Below are 26,974 nucleotides of genomic sequence, written 5' to 3'. Positions count from 1 at the left end.
AGTAGAACATGGGATCTGATATGGCTCCATTGCTTTTGTTGCTTTCTGTGTTTCATAACTTCCTTCAAAAGTCTTGCTATTACATGCTACTAAGCAGCCTGGATAAGTCAAGAGAGGAGAGTATCTTAGGCAGTTGACAGTTTCTTCTAGGATCCCACAGGACCAGAACCAAGGGAAAGCTTTCAATCTTCAGCAATATCTACCAGGAATACATTTCTCACAAGTTGATTTTATTAAATAGCTCACTTACCTTCACAGTAGGCAGAGTCTCCCTGGACAGAAATATAACCATTCTTGCACTCACAAGTAGCTTTGGTATTCCAGTTTTTGCACTCTGAGTTTTCACCACATTTAGGTCCTTCAGCACAAAAGTTATGACCTAGAAGAAACAAATAAAACTTTACATCAGGAAAGAGGAAAATAAAAGACTTCCAAATAATAAAGCATGAAACATTGTTATTATATGTCAGCATACATGAGAATACGCCTTGGCAATATGCAAAGGTAAATTTGCATATCCATAAGGAGGAATAAAGAACTTTGGACCATCCTATACCTGAGAATTTTCTCTCCTAATTCACTAACTTGCTGAAGTTATTCCTTTTTGAAAGCTTTTATCCATGTTGATTCTGAATTTTCTTTCCACTACCTTCTTATGTGACTAGTCTTTTAAATGGTTTTATTACAAAATTTATGATACATAGGAAATATATAAAATGAATATATATATGAATATATCAAATAAAATTAATACAAAAAGTATTATCAGTACCTATTTATTAAACATCCCCAAAGAAGCCCCTTCTCAGCCATCACAGACAACTATCCTAACAATTGTGTTAATCACTCCCTTACATATTTCTATATGCTTTACCATACATAGGTATGTATTTCTAAATAATAGGCTATTTAGTTTTGGCCATTTTGAACTTCACCTGTAAAATCAAACTGTATCATATCCTCTATGGCGTATTTTTTTTTCCTGTTCATTCATATTAATGTCTATGGCTATCATTCATCAGTGGTATATAATATTTCATAGTATAAATATTCCACAATTTATCCATTATACTAAATATTGACTTTGACTTATTTGCATGTTTTGAGTTATTAGCACAGCTGCAAGAAACATTCATGAACATGTTTCCTGAGGCATACTTTTTTAACCACATGTTTTACATTTCTTTGCCCAAGAGTCTTTCTTGAATCTAAAGCATTCCCTCAGGGATAGTTACTTTTCCTCTTAATATATTCTTCATAAATTCCTTTTAGTGAAGATAAATTTGACAGTAACTACACGACTGAGTGACTGAACTGAACTGAAATGAAGTGAAGTCGCTCAGTAGTGCCCGACTCTTTGCGACCCCATGGACAGTAGCCTGCACTAAGCTCCTCCGTCCATGGGATTTTCCAGGCAAGAGTACTGGAGTGGGTTGCCATTTCCTTCTCCAGGGAATCTTCCCAACCCAGGGATCGAACCCAGGTTTCCCGCATTGTAGCCAGACGCTTTACCCTCTGAGCCACCAGGGAGGTCCAGAATTGAACTGAACTGATGCTCCATTTCAATTTATCTAAATATGTCCTTTGACTACCCTCCTACTTGAAAAACAGCTTTACTAGGTACATATTTTGTCTCAACATTTTGAAGATATCCCATTGTTTATAGCTTCTGTTATAACTGTTGAGAAGTCAGTTGTTAGCCTAACAGTCATTCCTTAGTATGTGACAAACCTTTTCTCTTTGACTTTTAAGATCTATTTTATTTGGTTAGTTAAGTCGATGAGCTTTGTTTTGTTTCATATTCATTAACTTTAAGGTTTTTAGGTGTGAATTTATTTTTATTTGTTCTTCCTCGGATTCCTTGGGATTCTTAAATATAAAGATTGGTTAAATCTTTTATCAGTTTGGAAAATTCTCAAGTATTTTCTCTTCAAACATTCTCTCTTCACCATTGCCACTAAGTCTCTCTTTCTAGAATTATAATGAGATTACTATTCTTTCTTAAGCTCTCCTCCATGTTACTTCTACTTGCCTTAATATTCCCATCTCTTTTTTCTATGCAGAATTCTGTTTAACTTCTAGATGTATCTTTCGGTCTCTTAATTCTCTCAAGTAGTGTCATATTCTCTCAGTCATCCACCTCATTTTTATTTTACTTGTATTTTCTTTTTATTTTCTAAAATTCAATTTCTTTTTAAATCTCCTTGGCCAAATTTGTAGTCTCTCATTCTTTCCTCTTTTGATTTCCCCCTTTTAAAAACATATTGACGTACACTTTACACATACAACTCCAACGTCTTCAGTCTTCTGATTTTGGTTTGTTTCACTGAGTATCCTGCATGGTTACTATTTTGTGTTTTGAGTGATTCTTTTATGATTCTTTGTGAGCTCATGTTTTTTAGGATTTAATCTGCAGGAATTATTTGAGGTTTGGGCTTTGAAACTGTACTTCTTCAGAGAGGATCTGTGTTCGCTTTTGACAGATGCCCAAGGGAACTATCAACCCACAATCACTTTAAACTACATTTTTCCTTGGGACATATGGATTGAGCCACACAGGTAGAATAAATTTAGATTCTAAGCTTTCAGGAATGCACACTTTTCTCTGCCATACTCCCTATCTAGAGTCACGACTGACAGGCAAGTCTCCTCTTACAGAGCAGATTTTTCCTAGTCACCCACTGAGGAGTTACCCTTCAAGATTCTGTACTTATGCAAGCCTCAGGCTTTTCCTCCTGTCTACTTAAACAGTAGTCCATTAGAAGCCAGATTCTACCACCAGGGATTAAAAATTTACCTCTGGGCAAATGCCAACCCCAGTGTGCTTACTTATCTCAATGGAATCAATCTTTTTTCTGGTCTCTGTTTTTTTGTTGGTTTTTTTGTTTGTTTGTTTGTTTGTTTCGTCCTACCTCTATTACCAATTCTACCTATCTCCCAACCCTCAAAAAATTTTATATATTATGCATTTTTAGGTTATACCCACCACAGGAATTATGAAGTTCAAATGTAACAAGGTATATAAAAGGTGCTTTATCATTTTTAACTCATTCATTTTAGCAAATAATAACTACACTGCTATATCACATATTGTAGTCTCATAGAAAACAAGTGATCTTGGAGAAGAGATCTAATACATAATTCAGGGTCTTTACTAATAACACAATAAGTCATTTTGCCTGTCTAGGTACATATACCAAGAAAGGACAACATCAGTGATTTTCACACTATTCCTCAGTCTTGGGTACAGCTGAGTTGTTGGTCAGAGCTCAAGTCCTCCAGCCCTGATTCAAATAGAACAGCTTTGCTTTTATACTGTTGAAACAGTGATTATATGAACAACAGTTTCTGGTTTTAAAAAAATATAAAAAGCACTGAACTATATAAACTCGAAGTTTAACTCCTTTTGGTGATAACATTCTAGAATGTTCTTTTGAGACAGAATTTTAAACCAACATTCTTAGGATAAAAGATAATAACTCCTATTAAATAATAATATTCATGCACCTATATCTGGCATTACACTAGATGTTTTAAATGGGGATAATAATATACCTTATTAATTTGTGTGGAACAAGTTAAATGGGTTAATTCATATAAAGCACTTAGAGCAAAGCTTGATACACACTAGGAGGTCACTAAATGTTAGCCTCTGTGATAAGAATGATAATGATTATGATAACAGTACTGCTGACAATGATGGCTAACGTTCAAAACAACTTAATGATAACACTGCTATCCTGAGCTTCAAGATAAGAAAAGAGAGGCTCAAGCTCAAACTCATTAATATCTAGCTAATAAGTGGACATGCCAAGATTCTAAATTATGTCTGGGGAACTCCAAGCCCTATATAATTTGTTTTTTTATATGTCCTCTCACATATAAAAAATATTAAAAAAAAAAAAAAGTGAAAGATGTAGACACTACTTGTGACATGAGAAAGTGGATCCAAAGGATGAGGGGAGCATAATATCATATCCAGCCTCACTATCTGACCTGTTAACTCGTGACTGCCTCAGTCAAAATCAGAGTAAAAACTTAACTTGTTGAAAATGTGAAACCTCTGTCAGCCAAGAACACTTTTACGAGGACTTAAAAGGCTTATAATAACCATTAAAGTACTCGATGTTTCTGTTAGTAAAAGGACAATTTTTGAGTATCATAGCTTTCTTTGCCAGAGGAAGTGCCTGGACTTCCCTCCCCACATCACAATTGATCAATAATTAAGTTGTCACATTTTCTTTTATTATAAAGTTTGACTCGATGTTATATGAACACCCTTTGTTGCATGACTTTTTTTCTCTAGGATATGCAACTGTCCTTCACTTTCCACAAACATTTGATAGCCCAGAACAAAGCCCCTCAAACACTGTTGACTTTCCAATGCACATCTCTCTAGCAGGCATGTGCCATGTCAATTCACAATGCAGAGAGTTGGGTCAAATGTATTTCAAAGACAATGAAGGGCCCATGAGACAGATTAATGGTATGGACAAATCCACTTTGTCTGGGCCTCACCATTGTGTCAAAAACATGTTTTGTTGTTCTTTTTTTTTTTTTAATTAACTCAAGCCTTCATTCAAGCAGTATTTATTTAGTACCTGCTTGCCTTTCTGCATGAGTGAACAATCATCTACTCAATATTTACAGGGCTGCAGCACTATGCAAGACCCTGATGTTTGAGACATTCCATGACCACAAGAGAGTTAGAAACTCTAAGGTGAAGTAAGCCAAACACAGAAGTAGTTAAGTAAGATGTGAGCAGTACAAACTATCATAGTGTTCCAGAGAAGAAGAAATCCCTACTAGCTGATGCCAAACTTGACCTTTGACTCATCACAGCTAGAAACTTGTGCAAGACACAGGATCTGCAAGACACAGATTCCAATGGGAGGAATGGGACTCCAACCCTTGAGGAAGAAGAGTAAGTTTGAAGAACCTCAAATAATCTGGCACAGTTGTAATAAGAATGATTAACATTTATCAAGCACAAAATATATGCTAGATGCTCAGTAAAGTGTTTCAGATGCAATATTCCACTTAATTCTATTAACAATCCTATGAAACTGGAATTATAACCCTATTTCACGGATGTGGCACTAACTCAGAGAAGTTAGGGCATGAGTGAAAGTACACAGAGCCACGATCCAGGTGTCACTGATGCCGGGGTTCTTAATCAAAAAGCAACAATTTTATAAGCATCCTACACTTCAAGGGATAAAAAAGATATTCTGTTTTGCATGCCTAGATTCAAGCAGATTACATTTTAGATTTCTTTTTCATACATACACACACACACACACAAGCATGTACACAAGGCTGGGCAATTTAAAATATTCTTTTAAAATACTAAGTCTAATCACTCCAACTTCTTTAAGTCAAGATCTATGTCTGACTCATTTCTTTCAACTCAGAGCTTTTCACACGAGGATAGCTGTCTGTGGAGAAGGATGGCTTATAGACGAATGCAAAAATTGACAGGTAGAAATACGGGTGGTTAAATTAATGAGTGAATGGAGATGTGGATGAATCTACAGTGGTATTTTAATGCCCCCTCTTGAGCAACTAGAAGGCTAATGGGACTAGTTTGCTAGTCACCATTTTTCTTCAAACATTTTTACTGAAGTACAATTTACATACCATAAAATTTACCTATTGTAAAGACAAACTGATGATTTTTAGTAAACTCACACAGTTATACAGTAAATCACCACAATCCAGTCTTAAAGCACTTTCATCACCCCAGCTGCTCATCTGCATTCTTCAAAACCACCCCAAGATAGCTGGCTGCCAAGTCATAAATCCTCAATCAACTCTCCACATTTCAACATCTTTCTAAAAGTTTAGTCTTTCCTGTCTGCTGTCTGAGAGGCATGGCATTTAACTTACAGACCTGTCCCTTCAGGATATCTGTCTTCAGTTGCCACCTGTCTTTCTCTAGTCCTCTTACTAACTCTTTGTACAATATTTTCCTCAGCAGCTGGTTATCAATACAGATTGATGCATGAGATTCTTCAACATCACCTTCTTTCTTTAATCAGTATCTTTTTCCCCCAGCATTAGAAGTTGTGGCCAGACTGTAGAATACACACACATATGCGTACATACATACTCAATATCCATGTTCTTTTACTTGAATATTTTAATAAATGAATCTGGAGTCTCGGTGGGCTTCCCTCATAGCTCAGTCAGTAAAGAATCTGCCTGCAATGCAGATGATCTGGGTTCAATTCCTGGGTCAGGAAGATCCCCTGGATAAGGAAATGTCAACCCACTCCAGCATTCTTGCCTGGAAAATCCCATGGACAGAGGAGCCTAGCAGGCTCTAGTCCATGGGGTCGCAAGAGTCAGATTCAACTTAATGACTAAATCACCACCAGAGTCTCTGTAATTATCATCCTATAATTAGAAGCACACAAAGCAACATCGTCTAAATGGCAGTGGTCCAAAGACAGAGAACACTTTTGTTATAAAAGTCGCTGTTTGTTGACTTTTTCCAATTTGTCAGGCACAACAACTCTAAAGATTAGTATTATTCTCACTTTATAGATTAGGAAAATGTGGTTGGGACTATCTTATCCAAGGTAACACAGCCAGGAAGTGGCAGTTATGATTTCACTCAAGTTCTTGTTAAGACCACTAAGAAAATTATTATTCTATGATTTAAAAACCTCGGAGCATAGACAACTACTAATGACTATTCTCTGATGCTGTTTGCAGATCTCTATGCCCAATAAAGTCTTCAAAGAGGCCCATTTAGGACCCAACTGCAGGTTTTGCCAATCTGTTCTCAAGAGAAATCGAAACAAGGTCAATGTTTGTGCCCTGTCTCTTCTGGTCTCTGGTTAAGTACATTCACCTCCTCTAAGGAGCCTGGTAGGCCGCAGTCTATGGGGTCGCTAAGAGTCAGACACGACTGAGTGACTTCACTTTCACTTTTCACTTTCATGCATTGGAGAAGGAAATGGCAACCCACTCCAGTGTCCTTGCCTGGAGAATCCCAGGGACAAGGGAGCCTAGTGGGGAGCCATCTATGGGGTCACACAGAGTGTGACATGACTGAAGAGACTTAGAAGCAATAATAAAGGCTCCCACAGCCCTCTACAGACAGGAAGTGACACTGCCTTGTATACCTCACTTCACATATTTTACATCATTATAGCCCCGGCCCACTTGACATTCAGTTTGGATGACCTCAGAGTCGTCTCATGGCTCACCCAGCTGAAACTGCACTCTTGATCTTAAATCTGATATCCATGCTCTCCAAGTTCTCTGGATCAATCTGCAGCACTTTTATTCACTTAAACCATCTTTTTTTTCCCCCCAAAGGAGTCATCTTTGTCCTCTCTCTTCAAATACTGCCCCTTCCCAAGTTCTATTCATTTTATTTCATGAATATCTCTGGAATCTCTTTTTTTCCTCCACTACACGGCAATAAGAAAAAAAAAAAAAAAACCTACTCCGAACTATTATTTCTTAAAAAGAAAGCACCTCATTTGCCTTCCTGTTCCCCTTTTTGCTTGTCTCTAATCCATTTTCCCCACAAACAAATCCTTTTAAAACATAGATTGGATCATGTCACTCATCCCCTTAAAAGTCTTCTCCCGAAGACTTTCCAATTTCTCAAGAAAAATGCAAAATTCTTAACTCTGATTTGAAATGACAAACAAGGCTCTCCTCTCCCTCTGTCATCCCCGCCCCACCCCCCACCCCCCACCCCCCACCGAGTTTATCAGCCTTTATTTGAATTCCTCTTGTACTCCAATCTCTTTCCTGATTCAGAGTCTTTGCGAGCTTGTCCCACCAACTCAGAACCTATGACACATCCCTGCCAGAATAATTTCTACTCAGTTGTCAAGTCCCAGCTTAAAGATCATCTATTCAGAGAAGGCTTTCTTGTCCCTCAAGTCTAAAGAAAATCCCATTACTCTCTCCTATACTACTCTCTTCTTGTTCACAGCAGGTAGCACAGTTACTAATTACATGTTCATTTCTGTGTGTATTTGTTGAATGTCTGTTTCCACATTAGAAGCTCACTGCTTCAAGGGAAAGGACCCTGCAAGTTTGTTCCCTTTGTGTCTAAGGCAATATCCAGCACACAATAAACACTCAGGAAATATTTGTAGAGTTGATGACTAAATCCTCCGTCTTCCAAAAGTAAAATTAGAAGAGTGCTTTAAAATGAATAAACCAAGACTCAAAGATGTTAATTACCTTCTTGTGGTCTTGCAGCTGGTAGGCAATGCCTAAAAGATATATATAGACTCCAATAAGATTCTAATGCCCAGTCTCTCTCCACCACTCTACACGACATCCCAGCCATGATTTTACTCATTAAGGGACATTCAAGGAATGCTGACCTGACCTGGAGACCACTACTCCATCACTCAGCATTTTCTAGTCCATGACATGCCTTGAATCTTTCCAAAGGAATAAACCGTGTTTCTTTCTCCAGGATACAGTCCACCATTACTTTGTTGCTTGGGGACTTAGAGTCAAGAGAGAAATAACACCACACAACAGAACACCATTCTTGGATGAGATACCAAAATGAGTAATATCCATTTGGAGCTTATTTACACTTGAGTGGTGGAAATGAGCAGATGCTCAGAGGAAGACACACAATCTGCTGAAATGGAATTCCAGGTTTTACTCCAACCGCTTCCTTAATTTTAGTTCCTGGCAGAGATACCATTCATTTGTTTGACAAATATTAAGCCCCATGATGTGTGTCCAGCCACTGTCCTAGAAAATTGGGATAAAACGGAAATGCCATAAACAGCATAAACATTCCCTCATTCATTTAACACTCTAGTCAAGATGGCTATTGTTGAGTATTGGGTTACGGGAGATGTTGTGATGGAGAGGAGCAAGGTGCTTCCAAAAAGTTATCACACAGAGGGGCCCTAAGGCAAGGTATCGAAAGGAGATTTGAGGGATGAGTGAGGTTGGCTGGACAAGGCACAGGATTTCCAAACACAGGAAGTAGCATGTGTCTACAACATGCTCAAAGAAACTGAAGAAGCATAAATGTTGAGGTCATATTTTCTCCTTTCATTGGGAGCCATCTACAATTTGGACTCCCCTTCATGGCTCTGAATATAGAGTTCTATTATCAGTGAAAGACCAATAACACTTATTTAAAAAAAAAAAAAAAAACCTCTTTGGTTTCTTTAAATCCATTGGCTTAACTGCATATAAAATCCCTGCCCATCATAGTGAAGGCCCCACATTGCCATTCTCCAGATCCCACTCTGTAACTTTTCAAATCACAGCAAACCTTCCACTCTTTCTGCTTTATCTAGGGCCAATGATGGATAAGCATCTGTATGATTTACTACTGTGATTTCTTCCACAGCAAGGATTGAATGGGTCACTACTCAAGAGCAGGATTTAGTTTCTCTAATATAAAGTCTGATTCCACATAGAGCATCACCGCTTGCTCTCAATCACATGCCCCTAATGTATCTGCAAGAAGGCAACCAGGTTACCTTTGAAATGATGGATGATCTGAAAACGCACCCCAGATTTCCCCACCCTAACTCACATCCTAGAAAGCCAATACCCCTCACAGCACTGCTGCTTGCCCAACCCTGAAAGTCACAGACAGCAAAGGTACACTGAGTACAATATATTCCAATGTACCTAGTTGGTATGGAAAGAGCTCCTCCCATGGACTGGCCCTAGAGGAGGTCTAAGGCCCAAAGGTTCTTTATGAGAACCAGATGCCCTAGTGAACTTCACAACCAACATACGTGCCACAGAAGCCTGGGCACTGCAGGAGTGAGGACACCCCTTCAGCTTCTATGAACAGAGGGTTGTGACATCATGGCAGAGGTTGTGATCTGCTAGAGACAGAGCTCTCTGAATTCTCAAAGGTTCTTAGAAAGCTCATGGTTTTTGACAGTAGTCACACTTAAGGGTCTTCCAGTCCAAGGCAGCTTGGCCTTAATTTCAAGCCTTCTCTCTGGGGTAATGTGCCTCCTTCCCCAGACTCCTTGGGCCTGGATCCACTGCAGCACTTTTAAGAGAACAGAATTCATGGGCTCCCCGAGACTCTCTCCTCCAAATGCCCTGTATTCCCAGCCTCAGTAGTTGAAAATACAGACCTGGCTTTCCAGTGCCCACCACGGCCCATGGCTGCAGCGATTTTTCTATCAGTAGGCAGAGCACCTGGCCCATCTACAAACTGCCTGCTCCTCTATCTAGGCACTAGCTTACCTTCTCATTAAGTGCCTCTTTTCCAAGTCTCTTTCTATCTCCATTACACTGAAACCCTCTAAAACCCATTTCAATTACAAATTCACCTAAGATGAAGACAAAGACTAGACAAAAAGAAAATCATGCACCGCCAAGACTCTTTGGGAGGGTTTAATTGAAGGGCATAAAGCCTTAAATAGTACAAATAATCTCAACTAATTTCAGCCCAAGCCAGATGACAAGGCAAGTGAGCATGAATTAAAATTACAGATAAACACGTTGGGAACAGATGCGAAAAGAACTTTTTCTCCAACACTGAAAATCTTCAACATGCAGCAAAACCCTCCAGAGTCATTGGCAACATTCAAGGTACAATTAGAGCTGATTATGAAAGGAATAAAACCCTGAGGAGTGTGTCAAGAATTCTGGGGTGGGCCAAATGATTGTTGTGTTTTCCTGGAGCGATCCTGAGACTATATGGTCAAGTTGGCATTTTTTTCCCCCGTTAAGTGAGAACACCAGCAATTCACGAGCAATCTTTCTGCTGGGGCTACATCCATGCTTTTATTACTTCTTCCCAGGCAGAAGCACAGATGTTATTACAGTACACACTCCCCCTTCTCCACCCTCGTGGCCTTACACTTAGGTAGATGGACTCCTGCTATAGCCATTACCGCAAGGTAATGATGCTGCTGCTGCTGCTGCTAAGTCACTTCAGTCATGTCCGACTCTTTGCGACCCCATGGACTGCAGCCTACCAGGCTCCTCCATCCATGGGATTTGCCAGGCAAGAGTACTGGAGTGGGGTGCCATTGCCTTTTTGGTAATGATGAGGATAACAAATTTTATGCTACTGGCACAAACTGGCCAGAGGCATCAGAGAGAAACTACAGCAGTGATTGGGGCTGTTCTTGGTGGTGCTGCTGGTGACTAAGACCTTGGATCCCAGCAATTGCAAAGTGACTTCCCCCTGCCAACATCCATTACCTTGATTTTTTGTGTGCGTCTCCCTACTTGTCCTGCAGTTCTGTCCCTGAAAGCCTTCTGACTATACCAGAAGCCCTGTGGATTTAACTACATGTCAGCTGACTACTTCAATTTTTCTTTAAAGGGTAGAAAAATTATTTACAGCATTTGTCATGACCCAAGGTTTGAAGGCAATGGCACCTCACTCAAGTACTCTTGCCTGGAAAATCCCATGGATGGAGGAGCCTGGTGCACTGCAGTCCATGGGGTCGCTAAGAGTCAGACACGACTGAGCGACTTCACTTTCACGCACTGGAGAAGGAAATGGCAACCCACTCCAGTGCTCTTGCCTGGAGAATCCCAGGGATGGTGGAGCCTGGTGGGCTGCCGTCTATGGGGTCGCACAGAGTCGGCCACGACTGAAGCGACTTAGCAGCAGCAGCGGCAAGGTTTGAAGAGTAAGGTGTCCATGCAACGAGTCCAGATATCAGTTCAGCTGATACAATGAACAATGTAAATCAGCCAGAAACTGTTATTCTTAACTGGAAGGTCTTAGCTCTGATTTCCCCAAAGAGAAAAACTCCATACGAAACTATAGTCTCCTTGAACAGAAGTGAGGGAATGGGGAGAGCTGTATCATTACACTGTTATACAAAAAAATAGAAATGACTCAGTTAAAGAAAAAAAGCTTCATAATCAAGCCAACAAGTTATGTGTTGAGGAACCAAGTTATAAGTCCACCGAATGAGTCTTAACACTGTTCCACAGATGAAACAAAGTCTTCAGCTGGTGTCAACTACAAACTGGCACTTGCCATCCACTTCTACAAGAACTAAATTGTGCACTCCTGCTGCTGCTGACCTTCAACCCCCTCTGAAAGGAGTTCAGGGTGGAGAGTAGAAATCAGGCACTCTGTGGCCTGGGAAGAACTGACGGGATAGGTCTTCAGATCATTAGATACTTTCAGGAGTCGATTAATGAGCCCAATTCTCATATCTCCTCATATCTAGAAAAGCACTAAAATCCTTCGTGGTGACAACTGTTTCTCATGACTAGCAAACAGCTTCATGAGGCTAGCAGAACCTTCTGGGAAAACAGATGTGTTTTACTCCCCCTTCACCAAAATCACATACATAGTGACCTATCCACCCTGCCTCTTTGGAACAGTTTCTCAGAGCTATCTGAGATGCTGTACTCTGGACTGCAGTCCTCACTTTGCCCCAAATAAAACTTAAATTGAAACATTTATGTTGTACATTTTTTAAAGTTGACATTGATACTAAAAATAATTTCATTCAATGTCATTGGCATGAAAATGACAGGATTATTCTAAATGGTATGGACATATCTTCATCCCTCCCTTTTCTCCTACAATTACAGAAACAATTCATAAAACGTGGTCATTAAAACAAGCATTATTTTTTAAAAGTTGGAGAGCTTTATGGATTTGATTTAATCAGCCAACTGAGGCTGCGGGCAGGAGGGCAGAGGGGGAAGGTCAGAAAGGAAAAGCACCCTCTCTGCCTTCTCAAATTTCAGTCCAAGCCTAATGAAAATAAACCTTGGAGAACTTCAATCCCCAAGCAGGCATGAGAAAGGTTTTGACTCAGACTTCTGAGGAATGTTACTGAGCGGTGATTTCCCTCAGACTAATGACCTGACATTCCTACTAAGACAGAGAGAGATGATAAATATGTTAATTGAAGGGCCTTCAGTGCAGGTTTTGAAAGAGGGCATAGCCACGTCTGTGTCTGTAATCAATACCATCAGGATAGCAGAAACCACACAGCTGAAATCACACCACACCAATGTGCTCAACCCTTAAATACCAATTTCAGGTCATGGGAGTCCCAGCTCTCTGCTTGCTTGCTACCTGCCAATCAAAAGACTCTTTCAATCCACAAAGGAAATGGAACAGCCCTTCCATATGCAGGATAGAAATGACTTTACATAGAAATTGAGTGTTTCTCACCTTTTCATTACTTTCTGCTTTTGAGAGGGGCAAGGAGGAGGGGGAGACGAGAACTGAATAACATGCCTTCGAAGAGGCCCACCAGGCTTTCCTCGTCTTGTCTGAATCAAAATTGTCCAGCCACCCCCCGCCAAGCCATTTATCTTCCAAGACTCCACACAGAAACAAGAACACAGAGGAAAAGGTAAAAGACAAGCAGAAGTCAAAGGGGAAAAATATTTCCCAGAGTATTTTGAGAGACCCTTAGTCTATTTCCAAGGATGCTCTTGGGAAATAGAAATTAAGAGACAGAGTAAGATTCAAGGACTCTTGAGCTCATCTGGATGAATTTTTGTTCATCATATAAATTTTATATTTTTATGAAAAAGAACACCCCACTGCCCAAATATCATTTTCTGACTGTCTAATGTGCAGAACAAGCCTAAGTATGTGGACAAGTGGATGAAATGTTCTGGGTTCCTCTCTTGTAAATGGGTCGATGGGAAAGGGGGTAATGACAGTAAATGGTGCTGAAAAGGGCTTCAGTCAAAAATAATGCTTTTCTTATTCCAGGGTCTGAATTCCGAGATTGGCATAAGTAGAAGAATCCTAAGAGAATCCATATGCTCAAATGATTTCACTCAACCTGCTCCCCAGAAAAAAGGCCTGCCCACCCTATCTTTTCTGAAGAAGTGCTCTGGTTCCTTTAAAACACAGACTTGTCAAGAGACATAAATAACTCCCTCACTTGCAGACGCAGACACCGCCAAAAAAACATGATCAGCTGCCAAATAAAGGAGCCGATAGTATTCTGGCTGAGAAGGAAGCAGGTGGGAGAAAGAAGAAAATCCTTAATTGTACAAAGTGGCTCTGGCTATGATCTCATCTAGGAAGCCCTACTCCTGCCTCCCACTTTCCCTCAAAGCTGAGTCAGCTTTGGGAAAAAGCCATTGAGTCGCTAACAACGGGAGCCTTGAATGAGTCAACTTTTCAATGAGATATCATCTCTCTCAGCATCTTCATTGGTTCAAAAACAAAGTATTTGCTTTTCTGAGAAGTGTGAGCAGAAGCAGCGGCACTCGTTCTATTGTAAATTAGGTCAGAGCAATGAAAATCTTCTTGACTTTCTGTGGGATAATCAATGAGCCTGTTCTAATGAAACCATAAATCAGAGAAGGATTTACATAAACTGAGTCCCACCTGGCACCTCAACAAATAGCAAGTGATGGATTCTGCATTAAATTGTAAGAGCTACCTAACAACCCAATCAGTTACCAATCAATGTATCCCTCTGCAATATCCAGTCAATCTTTAGTCTTTCTAAAGCATCTCAGCTGCAAATACACCTGTAGGCAAGAAAGCAGATAAATCAGAGGAGATCCTCTGATGGCACACTACGAAGTCTAACAGCCAGTTGCGGCTGTCCATGTATTAAGTTTTTCTGGAAATTTTACCATAAGATAACTCTCTTATGACTGACCACAAAGAGAAATCCCAGCCTCAGCTGAAAACCTGCCATGATCAAACAGATACTTCTGTATATCAGAAGGAACTAGACGAGGGGTCAGCAAATGACGAGCTGCCACCTGTTTCTCAAAATAGAAACTTAATGAAACACAACCACTAAACTGTGTATTTACCTATTGCCTAGGCTTCTCTGGTGGCTCAGCGGTAAAGAATCTACCTGCGAAGCAGGAGTCACGGGTTAAACCCCTGGGTCAGGAAGATCCCCTAGAAGAGAGCATGGCAACCCACTCCAGTATTCTTGCCTGGAGAATCCCATGGACAAGGAGCTTGGTGAGCTACGGTTCATGGAGTTGCAAAGAGTTGGACACAAATGAAGCACCTGAGCATGCACATTGCCTATCTGCTTTGGCAATACGACAGCAGGGATGAGCGGTTGCAATGGAAACCTTCTGACCCCACCAAAAGCTGTGGCCCTTTGCAGAAATGATCTGTCAAGGCTTATGCTAGAGAAAAGATGTAAAAAAGTAAGATATGATATAACCTGAACTAAAATGCTAAGCTCCTGGGTTCTTAACTCTAGATACTTCTGAGGTAAATCAAAAAGACTGTAACTCACTGGATATGTGAGAATGTGGAAAAGACTTTGTGGTGGGTAAAAGTTCAAAATAGTTTAACTGGACTTGTTTTGTAAAATTTGAATACATTTTAGATTCTACTGATCTATTTAATTCTTCCTGGGCGAGACGTTTCAGAGAGGAAGTAATATTTGATTCAGAGGATTTGAAGAAATAAGAATAAATCTGGAAAACAGAAGAATTCCAGCAAGAGGAAAGAAAACCATTTCTGCTCAAGAATTAATTACCAGGTAAGTGCCTTCCCTGGTGGCTCAGACGGTAAAGCGTCTGTCTGCAATGCAGGAGACCCGGGTTCGATCCCTGGGTTGGGAAGATCCCCTGGAGAAGGAAATGGCAGCCCACCCCAGTATTCTTGCCTGGAAAATCCCATGGACGGCAGAGCCTGGTAGGCTATTGTCCATGGGGTTGCAAAGAGTCGGACACGACTGAGCAACTTCACTTCACTTTAAGTGTTACCTAGTTGAAGCCTATTTTCCTTGCAGGAAGTAAAACTGTATATAAATCTATGTGTAAGGATTCAGCATATGTCATCCTCTGGCAGAAAAGGGAATTGGCCAGTGGAAAAAGCTGAAAAGAATGCTTTCCAAATCCACTCATGAGGGAAAATGTAATAATAATGATAATAGTTATTAATATAATAATAGCCATTATTACAGGAAATGTTATCATTATTATAGGAACCATCATTTATTGAATATTTATCATGTGTTAGTCATAATGCTAGCTGCTTATGCATTATCCTAGTTAATCCCCACAACCATCCTATGAAGCACATAGATTATATCCTCCTTTTTCAACTGATAAGACTATAACCAAGGGCAATAAATAGGATAAATACATTTTTGAGTAGCAGAGTTTTGGACCCATGTTATTATTATAATCACACTATTCATTAAAACTTCCCCCCAAACCCACCTCCACCCAAAGCCCCACTGCCAAGCCCTCTTACCTCTGCAGACACTGCAGCACTGATTCTCTGGGAGAATGTGATCCTTTTCTGAGCAGTTCAAAAGAGGGCATGCTTCGGTAATTTTTACTAAAACTCCACCCTGCAAGCCAAATAATCAGGAAACAAAAAAATGTTCATATTTTGAGTTGATGATCCAAACATATAACACTCATTGTTAAAAGCCTGTGGTGATAACAACCTACAATAATTAACAGTACTCGCAGGAATTCTACCATAATGCAAAGTCACAAATTAAATTGATAAGACTCCTGGAAGAGAAGGCAACTTTCCCATTCTATATCAAAATAGCCTCAATTTCAACAAATAAGGTGTGTTTTTTTTTCTTTTTCATTTTAACAAATGGTTGTTGAGTATCTTCTGTGTAGCAGAATGTCACTGACAATGAAGAGCTGATAAATTTTCAACAGTTGACTGTTAGATGGGGGAACCCTAAAGTTGCATTGGCTGATTTCTGTCATATAAACACCCTGACATTGTGAACCACTAACACTACATCACTGATTACAAAGTTGGGAGCTCTCATGAGCTTTTATGAGACAGTTTCAAGACTGCACTGGATCACAAGCACTGTGAACCCAAAGATAAAGAAGACATCATCTTTGCCCTTGATAAAAACAAACTAGAAACCATAATAAAATACAGTAAGTCCTAAAAAAAAAGTGCTCTAATCAAGGTATGGCAGTGTATCATTTACTCAATATTAAACGGAATCAACCATGAATATTCATTGCAAGGACTGTAACTGAAGCTCCAATACTTTGGCCACCCAATACAAAGAATTGACTTATTGGAAAAGACCCTGATGCTAGGAAAGATGGAAGGCAAAAGGAGAAGGGGGCAACAGAAGATGAGATGGTTAGATAGCATCACCGACTCAATGGACATGAATTTAAGCAAACTCCAGGAGATAGTGAGGGACAGAGGAGCCTGGTGTGCTACAGTCCATGGGGTAGCAAAAGTCAGACACAACTTAGTGACTGAACAGGAACAACAAATACATCATAGGAGAATAATTAATTCTACCAAAGTGGGAAGAAATTATGAAGAAGATGCCACATTTGAAGGAAGTAAATAATGGAATAAGAAAGAAGACAGTTTCCCAGCAGAAGAAACAGACAAGAACCAAAGTATACAGGTATTGAACTGAAAGTGGGTCAGTTAGATGAACACTAGATTCTCCCTAGAAATACATAAAACCACTTACAAAATTTTTTTTAAAATATTTGGCAAGTGCATCTTGTGACCCTATTTCAACAAAGGTCCTCTTTGTTGACATCACTGGCATCTATATTTAGTTTCACACTGAATATTTAAAATTACTTCAATAATTACTCTAAAAGGCAGGATTTGAGAGTCCCTTATTTCATCTAAAATGTTCAGTTATTTCTTGTTCTCCCATTCTTAAAAGGATGGGTAAGTCAACCAAGAAGCAGCTCAAGGAGGGTGGGTCTCATTTAAGGCTGAAAGGGTAATTCTCAACACAGATGGGAAGAATAAGATGGTGCTGAGCAACCAGAAAGAATGCGGGAGATTCTGAGTTTTCTGTCTCCAAGAGATGACTGTCATTCCAGTGGCCCCAGAATTCCCTGGTTTGGCAGGAACACCCATTCTAGCAGGCCCATCAATTCTAAAATATGGACATAAACATAACTTTAAATGTCAAATATAATTCCCAAGTACTGATCATATGGATTACTGGCACCATGGTTTCCTCTCCTTTCCCATAAATTTCAGCCCAGCCAGTCCAACCTCTATGACTCTTTCTGGTGTCCTTTGTTCCCTTTCCCTTTTCATTTCTTGATCTGTCCCAGGGCATCTAGATCTCATGTTTTTCTCCCATCTTAAAATTGGCCCTAAGATTCTGAGAATCTATCCTGCTATTCACCCACAGTCCCCATTTCAGCTCTATTCCATTCTCACCCCTCAACCCAGGCCACACTGGATCACACCCTGGCCTCAACAGCTAGCACCAGTCTAAGGGCAGTTTGTCTGTGAGCTGTACCTCAGTTTCTACAACAGGGAATCAAATCAATTGTTACAAGCCAACATGTTAATAACTTTGCTATCAGCAGCACTGAGTTGAATGGAAGGGAAAAGACAATGCTTAATTATGTACCATTGTTGCCTCTACTTCTATCCCTCAATATTAATATATTTATTCATTATCTACTCTTCCCTGGTGGCTCAATGGTAAAAACACACCTGCCAATGTAGGAGACTAGGTTTGATCCCTGGGTCAGGAAGACTCCCTGGCGGAAGGAATGGCAACCCACTCCAGTATTCTTGCCTGGGAAATCCCATGGACAGAGGAGCCTGGTGGGCTAAAGTCCATGGGGTCACAAAGAGTCGGACATGACTTAGCAACTGAGCATGGATGCACTGCCTCCTTGCACAAACAAGAATGGCAAACTCTGCTAGATCCGTTTAATCAGTTCACTGTGCCCATCCCTCACCTTGGCTCATCTCTCAACCCTCAGAGAGTCCCTGAGGGCTCTGGAGCCTCTTTGCAGGGAACCAGAAGTTACGTACAAGTTCCACATCCTCAGCCCCCACAGCCCAAAGCCACTGGAGGTTCTTTACCTCAAAGGGAGACAATGGCTGGGGTAACATTTACACTCCAGAGCCCCACCAGAATCAGGGTACCTCTAACCTTTCACCTAAAATTGCACCTTTGATGAGTTTCCTGCCTGCCCTAGCCTGAATCCCCCACACCCTTACTGCTTCCTCCTAGGAGCACTGCCTTAATAAATCTCTTGTACTTAATCCTGAGCTCAGGGTCTGCTTCTGGCTTAATCTAAACTAAGACGATAAGATAAATTTCACTCTCGCTGTCAAAAAATTAAATTGTTAAAATAGATTATCTCTAGGTGGTGAGATTTTGGAGTGATTTTCTTTTACTTTCTTATACTTCCTTCCTCTAGATTCCAAATTTTATATCTTGAGTATATATTTGCTTTTATTTTAAAAAGCAATATTAAAACTGCTACAGAAGGCTTTTTAAAAATAATCACTCATAAAAGGTTCTTTTTTATGTATAAAAAGTTGCTTTGACTGCTGATTAAATCAATCAACAATTCCAATCAACCTTCAGTGTATTTAATGAGTAAGATCATAGTTCCAAACATTCAAATAGAGATAAAAACCCTTTGCTTGAATTTGAAAATAATATGCACTGTGACTCTAGTAACATAAGTGCCACCAAATCCATTTAGTTCAGCCACACAATTTGGTACACACCTTTATTTTCATACTCATAAGCATCTGATTAATAAATAAATCATCTTGATTGTGGTAGGTTATTTTATGACCTTTGCAACTCAGCATTGGTGGGGAAATATAATTCATCCATTCTTTCTCATTTAGAGTGACTGTCACCATGTCACTGATCAAATATAAACACTTTCAAGCTCTTTACTAATAACTATGCTTAAACTTGAATTTCTAATAACATACAGAACTCACATCTTTAAGTAAAGGAAAAAAAACTGTTACTAGCCTAAAAAGTGCTTCAAGGCAGCAAAACTGCACATAACTGACCGAGATTGCTAGGAGAGTTTATTCACCTTGATTTAAAAAACAACAACAGGGGAAAACAAACAAACAGTATGTTAATTTCTGAAATCACTTGGTGAAAATCTTTAAAGCAAAACTTAGTTTCTTATCTAACTGGTAGTGCTGAAGCTTTGAAATGATCCCAGGAAAATGAAATGCATGGACTGCCAGGCAGCCTTTTGTCAACTAGGGATCTCCATTTAAGCCACAGAACACAAGAAATTATTTGAGTAATTATTTGCTCAATTCTCCCAAGGATAGCAGTGACACAGTACCATTTTAGATGTCTAGGAAAGAAGTTAATTCATCACATATAACAGGTACCTTAGGGCATTAGGGCTTAAATCTTGCAAAAGGCTACCCGAGAGAGACCGGAGGCGCTCCCCTCTTAGACCCATCACCCTCTCTCCCTGCTGACAACATCCATTAAATGTGTCCCAAAGCTCTTCTCTGGCCTTTTATAAATGCTACCCTTTATCAAGGGAATCAATGAGCCATAGCCTGACCAATCTGGTATTCTCAAATAGACTGAAAAGTGATCATTCAATCTTTCTAAATCTACTTTTTTACAATTCAAAAATGAGAATTACTTCCAAGTAAATCTAACCATCAGGACTAGCAGTAGAGAGGCTAAGAGATGAGGCTGGAGATTCAGACCACACAGGTTGAGAAACCAGCTGGTTCCTTTACTAGCTATGGGACTTTGCTCCCATGTGCCTCAATTTCCTCATCTGTAAAGTGGGAACGACAATGCTACCCACCCCACAGGGGTATTATGAGGTTTTATTAAATAAAGTTTCAAAGGTTGTATACGGTGTTTAGAAAATACTAAGTACTCAGGAGATGTTATGTGTTATTGTCAGTGATGCTTCTCTTTGTCCATAATTATTTAGTAGATAATGATAGAAAGACAATAAATGAAGAAATCCACGGCTTTTAAATAGAGGATGAATACCTACAGTGTGCCAATAACAATGGTAAGTGCCTATCCAGTACACTAGCATTTAAATCCACACCTGTCTCTTCGAAAGATCTCCAATAGTGTCTGCCCTGAGTCTCTCTGATGATAACAGAGACTGAATCACAGTTATGACCTTTGTCAAGATCACCGCTACTTCTGCGTAATATGTGAAAGGGGCTGCTGGCTGCGAGTGACAGCTACAGGCTGGATACTGGGATCATCAGCTCAGTGGGTAAAATTGCTCTAGTCATTCCCAGCTTCCCTTGAGGGGTAAGAAAAATGTTAAGGGTTTCATAATCTACATCATCTTCTCTCCCCTCAACGTGAGGCAATCTACAGAGAATGTGACATATGTCTTCTAGTCAGGAAGGACATGTACGGTCATGTAGAATAAGAAGAGCTCACATGTGTTGAGGGCTTACTTTGTGCCAGCCAAGTTCTTCACATGCTTTATCTCATTTAATCCACTCAACACCCCATACGGTAATGTGTCAGCCCCAGGTCGGGGACAACCCACCCATTCCTAGATCTGGAAGCTTCCATGGTTGACTGAGACACCACGGAGCCCTCACTGTCACACTGCCCTTGCCTCTGCTGCAGACTAAGGAGCCCCCACAAGGAGCCCACTGTCACAGAAGGACCACAGCTGCATACCCACCAGACTGCCTCGACCCACAGAATCTCTGCCATTCCCAGAAGCAGCAAAGAAAGTGTGGATGGGCATTCCTATACACTAATAATGAGAAAATAGAAAGAGAAATTAAGGAAACAATTCCATTCACCATTACAACGAAATAATAAAATACTTAGGAATATATCTACCTAAAGAAACAAAAGACCTATATATAGAAAACAATAAAACACTGGTGAAAGAAATCAAAGAGGACACTAATAGATGGAGAAATATACTGTGTTCAAGGATTGGAAGAATCAATATAGTGAAAATGAGTATACTACCCAAAGCAATCTATAGATTCAATGCAATCCCTATCAAGCTACCAACAGAATTTTTCACAGAGCTAGAACAACTAATTTCACAATTTGTATGGAAATACAAAAAACCTCAAATAGCCAAAGTAATCTTGAGAAAGAAGAATGGAACTGGAGAAATCAACCTGCCTGACTTCAGGCTCTACTACAAAGCCACAGTCATCAAGACAGTATGGTATTGGCACAAAGACAGAAATATAGATCAATGGAACAAAATAGAAAGCCCAGAGATAAATCCACACACCTATGGACACCTTATCTTTGACAAAGGATGCAAGAATATACAATGGAGAAAAGACAGTCTCTTTAACAAGTGGTGCTGGGAAAACTGGTCAACCACCTGTATAAGAATGAAACTAGAGCACTTTCTAACACCACACACAAAAATAAACTCAAAATGGATTAAAGATCTAAACATAAGACCAGAAACTATAAAAATCCCAGAGGAGAACATAGGCAAAACACTCTCCGACATAAATCACAGCAGGATCCTCTATGACCCACCTTCCAGAATATTGGAAATAAAAGCAAAACTAAACAGATGGGACCAGATTAAAATTAAAAGCTTCTGCACAACAAAGGAAACTATAAGCAAGGTGAAAAGACAGCCTTCGGAATGGGAGAAAATAATAGCAAATGAAGCAATTGACAAACAACTAATCTCAAAAATATACAAGCAACTCCTGCAACTCAATTCCAGAAAAATAAACGACCCAATCAAAAAATGGGCCAAAGAACTAAACAGACATTTCTCCAAAGAAGACATACGGATGGCTAACAAACACATGAAAAGATGCTCAACGTCACTCATTTTCAGAGAAATGCAAATCAAAACCACAGTGAGCTACCATTTCTTGCCAGTCAGAATGGCTGCTATCCAAGAGTCTACAAGCAATAAATACTGGAGAGGGTGTGGAGAAAAGGGAACCCTCTTACACTGTTGGTGGGAATGCAAACTAGTACAGCCACTATGGAGAACAGTGTGGAGATTCCTTAAAAAAACTGGAAATAGAACTGCCTTATGACCCAGCAACCCCACTGCTGGGCACACACAACAAGGAAACCAGAATTGAAAGAGACACATGTACCCCAATGTTCATCGCAGCACTGTTTATAATAGCCAGGACATGGAAGCAACCTAGATGTCCATCAGCAGACGAATGGATAAGAAAGCTGTGATACATATATACAATGGAGTATTACTCAGCCATTAAAAAGAATACATTCAAATCAGTTCTAATGAGGTGGATGAAACTAGAGCCGATTATACAGAGTGAAGTAAGCCAGAAAGAAAAACATCAATACAGTATACTAATGCATATACAGGAAATTTAGAAAGATGGTAACAATAACCCTGTACACGAGACAGCAAAAGAGACACAGATATACAGAACAGTCTTTTGGACTCTGTGGGAGAGGGCGAGGGTGGGATGATTTGAGAATGGCATTGAAACATGTATAATATCATATGTGAAACAAATCACCAGTCCAGGTTTGATGCATGATACAGGATGCTCGGGGCTGGTGCATTGGGATGACCCAGAGGGATGGTATGCGGAGGGAGGTGGGAGCGGGGTTCAGGATGGAGAACATGTGTATACCCATGGCAGATTCATGTTGATATATGGCAAAACCAATACAATATGGTCAAGTAATTAGCCTCCAATTAAAATAAATAAATTTATATTAAAAAACAAAAACAAAAAAAGAGAAAGATTTGATATTGACAGCAAAAAAAAAAAAAAAAGGAAAACACAATAGGGAAGTTAAGGGACTTAGCCGCTGAGGCAGAGTCTGGTCCGTGAGAGACAGGACACAGGAAAGAGCCTCCCCCGCACTCCCGGAAGCTCCCCATAAAGAGATTTGAACTCCCAAGAGTTTCTGTGGGTCTCTAAATGCTTCCTTCTCCTCACCCTTTCAAATACATTCCTTTCTTTTTGCCAGCGATGTGACAAAAAGCCAATGAAATGCCGTAAATGTGACAAAACTCAAATGAAATGCTTGGAACGCGAGTCTGTTCTGAGACATGTTGTTCCAGCCAGCCTCCCTGAAGATGCCCCACAGAACCAGCCATGCCTCGCTGTGGGGCTGCAGCTACTCTGGAAGGCACCACCTTGTATCTGCTCCCCTCCCTCACATCTTTCCCTGTCTCTCACTCCCACGATTCAGGACAACATCTCACCCAAGTAACTGCCTGGCTAGCTCCCACCTTCATCCAGCACTGTGTTCAATTAGGACCTCCTCAGAGAGGTCTTCCCAGACCACCTACGCCCACCTCAAAGCTCTCTCTCCCTTTAACCTGCTCTGAATTTTTATAGAATTTGACATCAGAGTTGACCCTTGAACAATGCAGGGGTTAGGACACCGACACTTCACACCATCTAAAATTGGCACATAATTTATAGTCAACTCTCTGTATCTGTGTATCCATGGTTCTGCATCCAGGAATTCAATCAAGCACAGATAGTGTAGCATCACAGTATTTACTATTGGGAAAAAAATCCATGTGTAAGTGGACCTGCACAATTCAAACATGTGTTTTTCAAGGCTCAGCTGTCTTGTATATCTATTTGTTTATATCTTACTGCCTATCTCCCCACCAGACTGCAAATTCTCTAAAGACGGGGCTTTGTTTTGTTCACTGTTGTTCACCCAGAATCTAATAGCATGACGATAAGTAGCACTTGCTCAATGCATGTTTGCTGAATGATTTACTGAATGAGATCTATGGTTCCACAAACCTAACCTCGAGGAGTACATGAGAGGGGGCAGGCAGGAGACAGGCATTTTCTAAGACTGTCTCAGACATTGAGAACTAGAGGTGGCACCATCCACAACTCATATCACAGACTAATTGCCCCAATACCTAATCAAAACCTTTCCCCAGGGCCAGCTGACAAGCTCCCTGACTCATGGTAGCTGCTAGCTCCCTTCCCCTTCTCACTTCCTTCCCTGACCATCTTTCCCAAGACTATGTGATCCACAGCTGATTATAAGCTAACCACAAGCTAACCACACAGTGACAGTGGCTGAGAGCTCCCCATCCTGGACTCCAGCCCAATGAGTCTTTCCCCACCTTGGACCAATATGCTCCATTTCAGAACCCTACCTAAAGCCCACATCTCCTTCCCAACAAGTAATGGGAACTGTAAGATTGAAACTTACTCTGCATTCCTGACAGCTCTTGCTTAAAATCCGCTGGCCTTCTGCAAGGACTTTTCCTCCATAGATACATTTTGCTGTAATAAAACAGAAAAGCAGGTTAGATAGTCATACTATGTAACAAAATGACCTCCAAGGCACTGTCTAACTCCAGCATATTCCATAGAACATAAATACTCTAAGCAACACAAATCTCTGTGCATGTCTAGAGTAAGACATGGAAATAGTATGGGAATAACTGCTGAATCCCCTATCAGACTGTCATCTTGATTATGTTTTCCATGAGTCCTTCACACCAAGATTATACAACTATTTCCTTGTTGCAGCAGCTGAAGGACTAGAGAATGAATTGCTGAGGTCGGAGTTAAAACAAGGAAAAAATGGTTGTCATCACCATGGAGTACAAAAGCAGTAGCTTTGATTCAGCTACTCCAGCCATAAAATGAATGACTGGGTGAAAAGCAACTCACATACATTCCATTCATCAGGACCTCAGTCACAATGCAGAAAAACGCAGTTTCCGCCTTTGTAATCATACAAAGCACATGTTTCCAGCTTATCTGTTCCCAAGAAGCTCAGAAAAGTAAGAAACACAAACCAGTACAATGCTATATCAATGCACGAGAGAGATTGCCTTTGGAAAGGTGAGTTTAACAGGCTAATAGGGAAGGGAGGGAGGAGAGATGGGTCTTGGAAAAAAGTTAACAGAGAAGCATAAATGCTGACCCACTTTTAAGCAACTGCAGAATATGTTTAATTTGGTATGATCCTAATGTGTCTCTGTCAGATTCTCCAGTCACATCAACAGGAAGAAGGAAGCAACATCCTTGTGTTGTAGCAAGTGCTACTTACCAGCAGGCTGTTAGATTCTGGGTGAACAATACTCCCTCCCCTGTACAATGAGGATCCTTCCAGCCCTACTCCTCAGGAGAAGAAAAACTGAAGACGAGCACTCTAAGAGATCTCCACCACTAATTCAGTCTTATCAATACCACCCCATCTCTCAGAGCCTCCATTTCTGTATCTGTTAAAAACAGGTAAATTCAATTTGATAGTTCCTTAGTTCTACCATCTTCAGACTCACGGAATGCTCAGGTACGTAGGGACCTTAGCAAACAACTCATGCAACTCCTTCTTTTTGGCCACAGGAAGAGGAAAGCTCAGAAACATTGCTTCACTTGACATCATGATCCCACAGCAGATACTGTGGTAGGCAGCCCAGATCACCCTCCACAGTCAAAGGTCACATTCCTGAAACTGTCATGATTGATGATGACTGACAGCTCTCAGCTGAACAGTGATTGCACGTGCCCTTGCGTCGAGGCCCCTTCCCAGGGCAGCCCACATCCAATAGGTGCTTGATGAAGATATTGCAAAGTTGGAAGGTCTTCCAGCTCCAGAACTTCTTGAGGAATGATGGAGGCATTTGTTGTAACTGCATTGCAGTTCAACCTCTCCTGCCCAATTCTGTCTCTTTCACTATCTCACTCCCACCCTAGACTTGATCTTGAACTTCCTAATAAAGTACAAGTGCATCTCCATTTCAGAGTCTGTTTCCTCTAAGGACTTGCCCTGCAACAACACAAACCTGACTCAAACCTGTGCCTGTTTAGTATCTGCTTTCAGTGAATGGCACTAGTATCCATCCCAGCCCTCCATCCACACGCCACCACCTAAGGTCCTTCAAACTTCTCTCTTTCCTCAACCCCATGTCCAATCAGTATTCCAATCCCAGCCATGCCTCCTCTTCAAGTTTCTCAAGTCAACCAACTTCTCTCCATTCCCATCACCTGCCCCCAGCTTTCATTTTCACTCAAGCCATCCCTCCTCTTTAGTCGAGCAGAAAACTTCCTAACTTGTCTCCCATGTTCTGGTCTAATCTTACCCAGTTCTTCCCCATATAACCGACAGACATATTTTAAGTACAAATAGGAGGCTCTGCTTCAAAATAATCATGAGTTGCTCACGCTCTCAGAATTTAATTCAAATTCCTGAAGTCAGCACGCAAGGCCATCCCTGCAGCTCCTCCTTATCCCTTAGGTTTCACCAATTCCTGCTCGCTCACACACCCTCTGAAACTCCCAAACACTCACACCTCCAATGAGACTCGAGCCATGCCC

The 26,974-nt window shown here is 40.5% G+C and overlaps 1 protein-coding gene across 1 annotated transcript in view; it reads right to left on the bottom strand.

Moving 5' to 3' along the window:
• The window catches only part of NELL1 (neural EGFL like 1), a 999,502-nt gene that overhangs the window by 712,610 nt on the left and 259,918 nt on the right, over window positions 1-26,974 (bottom strand). Inside the window, exons 9-11 of the mRNA XM_068977360.1 lie at window positions 24,858-24,931; window positions 16,169-16,268; window positions 251-379 (exon numbers count right to left, since the gene is read on the bottom strand). Of these exons, the coding sequence (XP_068833461.1) occupies window positions 251-379; window positions 16,169-16,268; window positions 24,858-24,931 (303 nt within the window). The remainder of the gene's footprint in view (window positions 1-250; window positions 380-16,168; window positions 16,269-24,857; window positions 24,932-26,974) is intronic.

The sequence above is a fragment of the Capricornis sumatraensis genome, chromosome 8 (assembly GCF_032405125.1).
Source record: "Capricornis sumatraensis isolate serow.1 chromosome 8, serow.2, whole genome shotgun sequence".
Classification (NCBI taxonomy): domain Eukaryota; kingdom Metazoa; phylum Chordata; class Mammalia; order Artiodactyla; family Bovidae; genus Capricornis; species Capricornis sumatraensis.
Note: the sequence above shows the minus strand (reverse complement) of the source record. Positions and strands in the feature narration are given on the sequence as shown.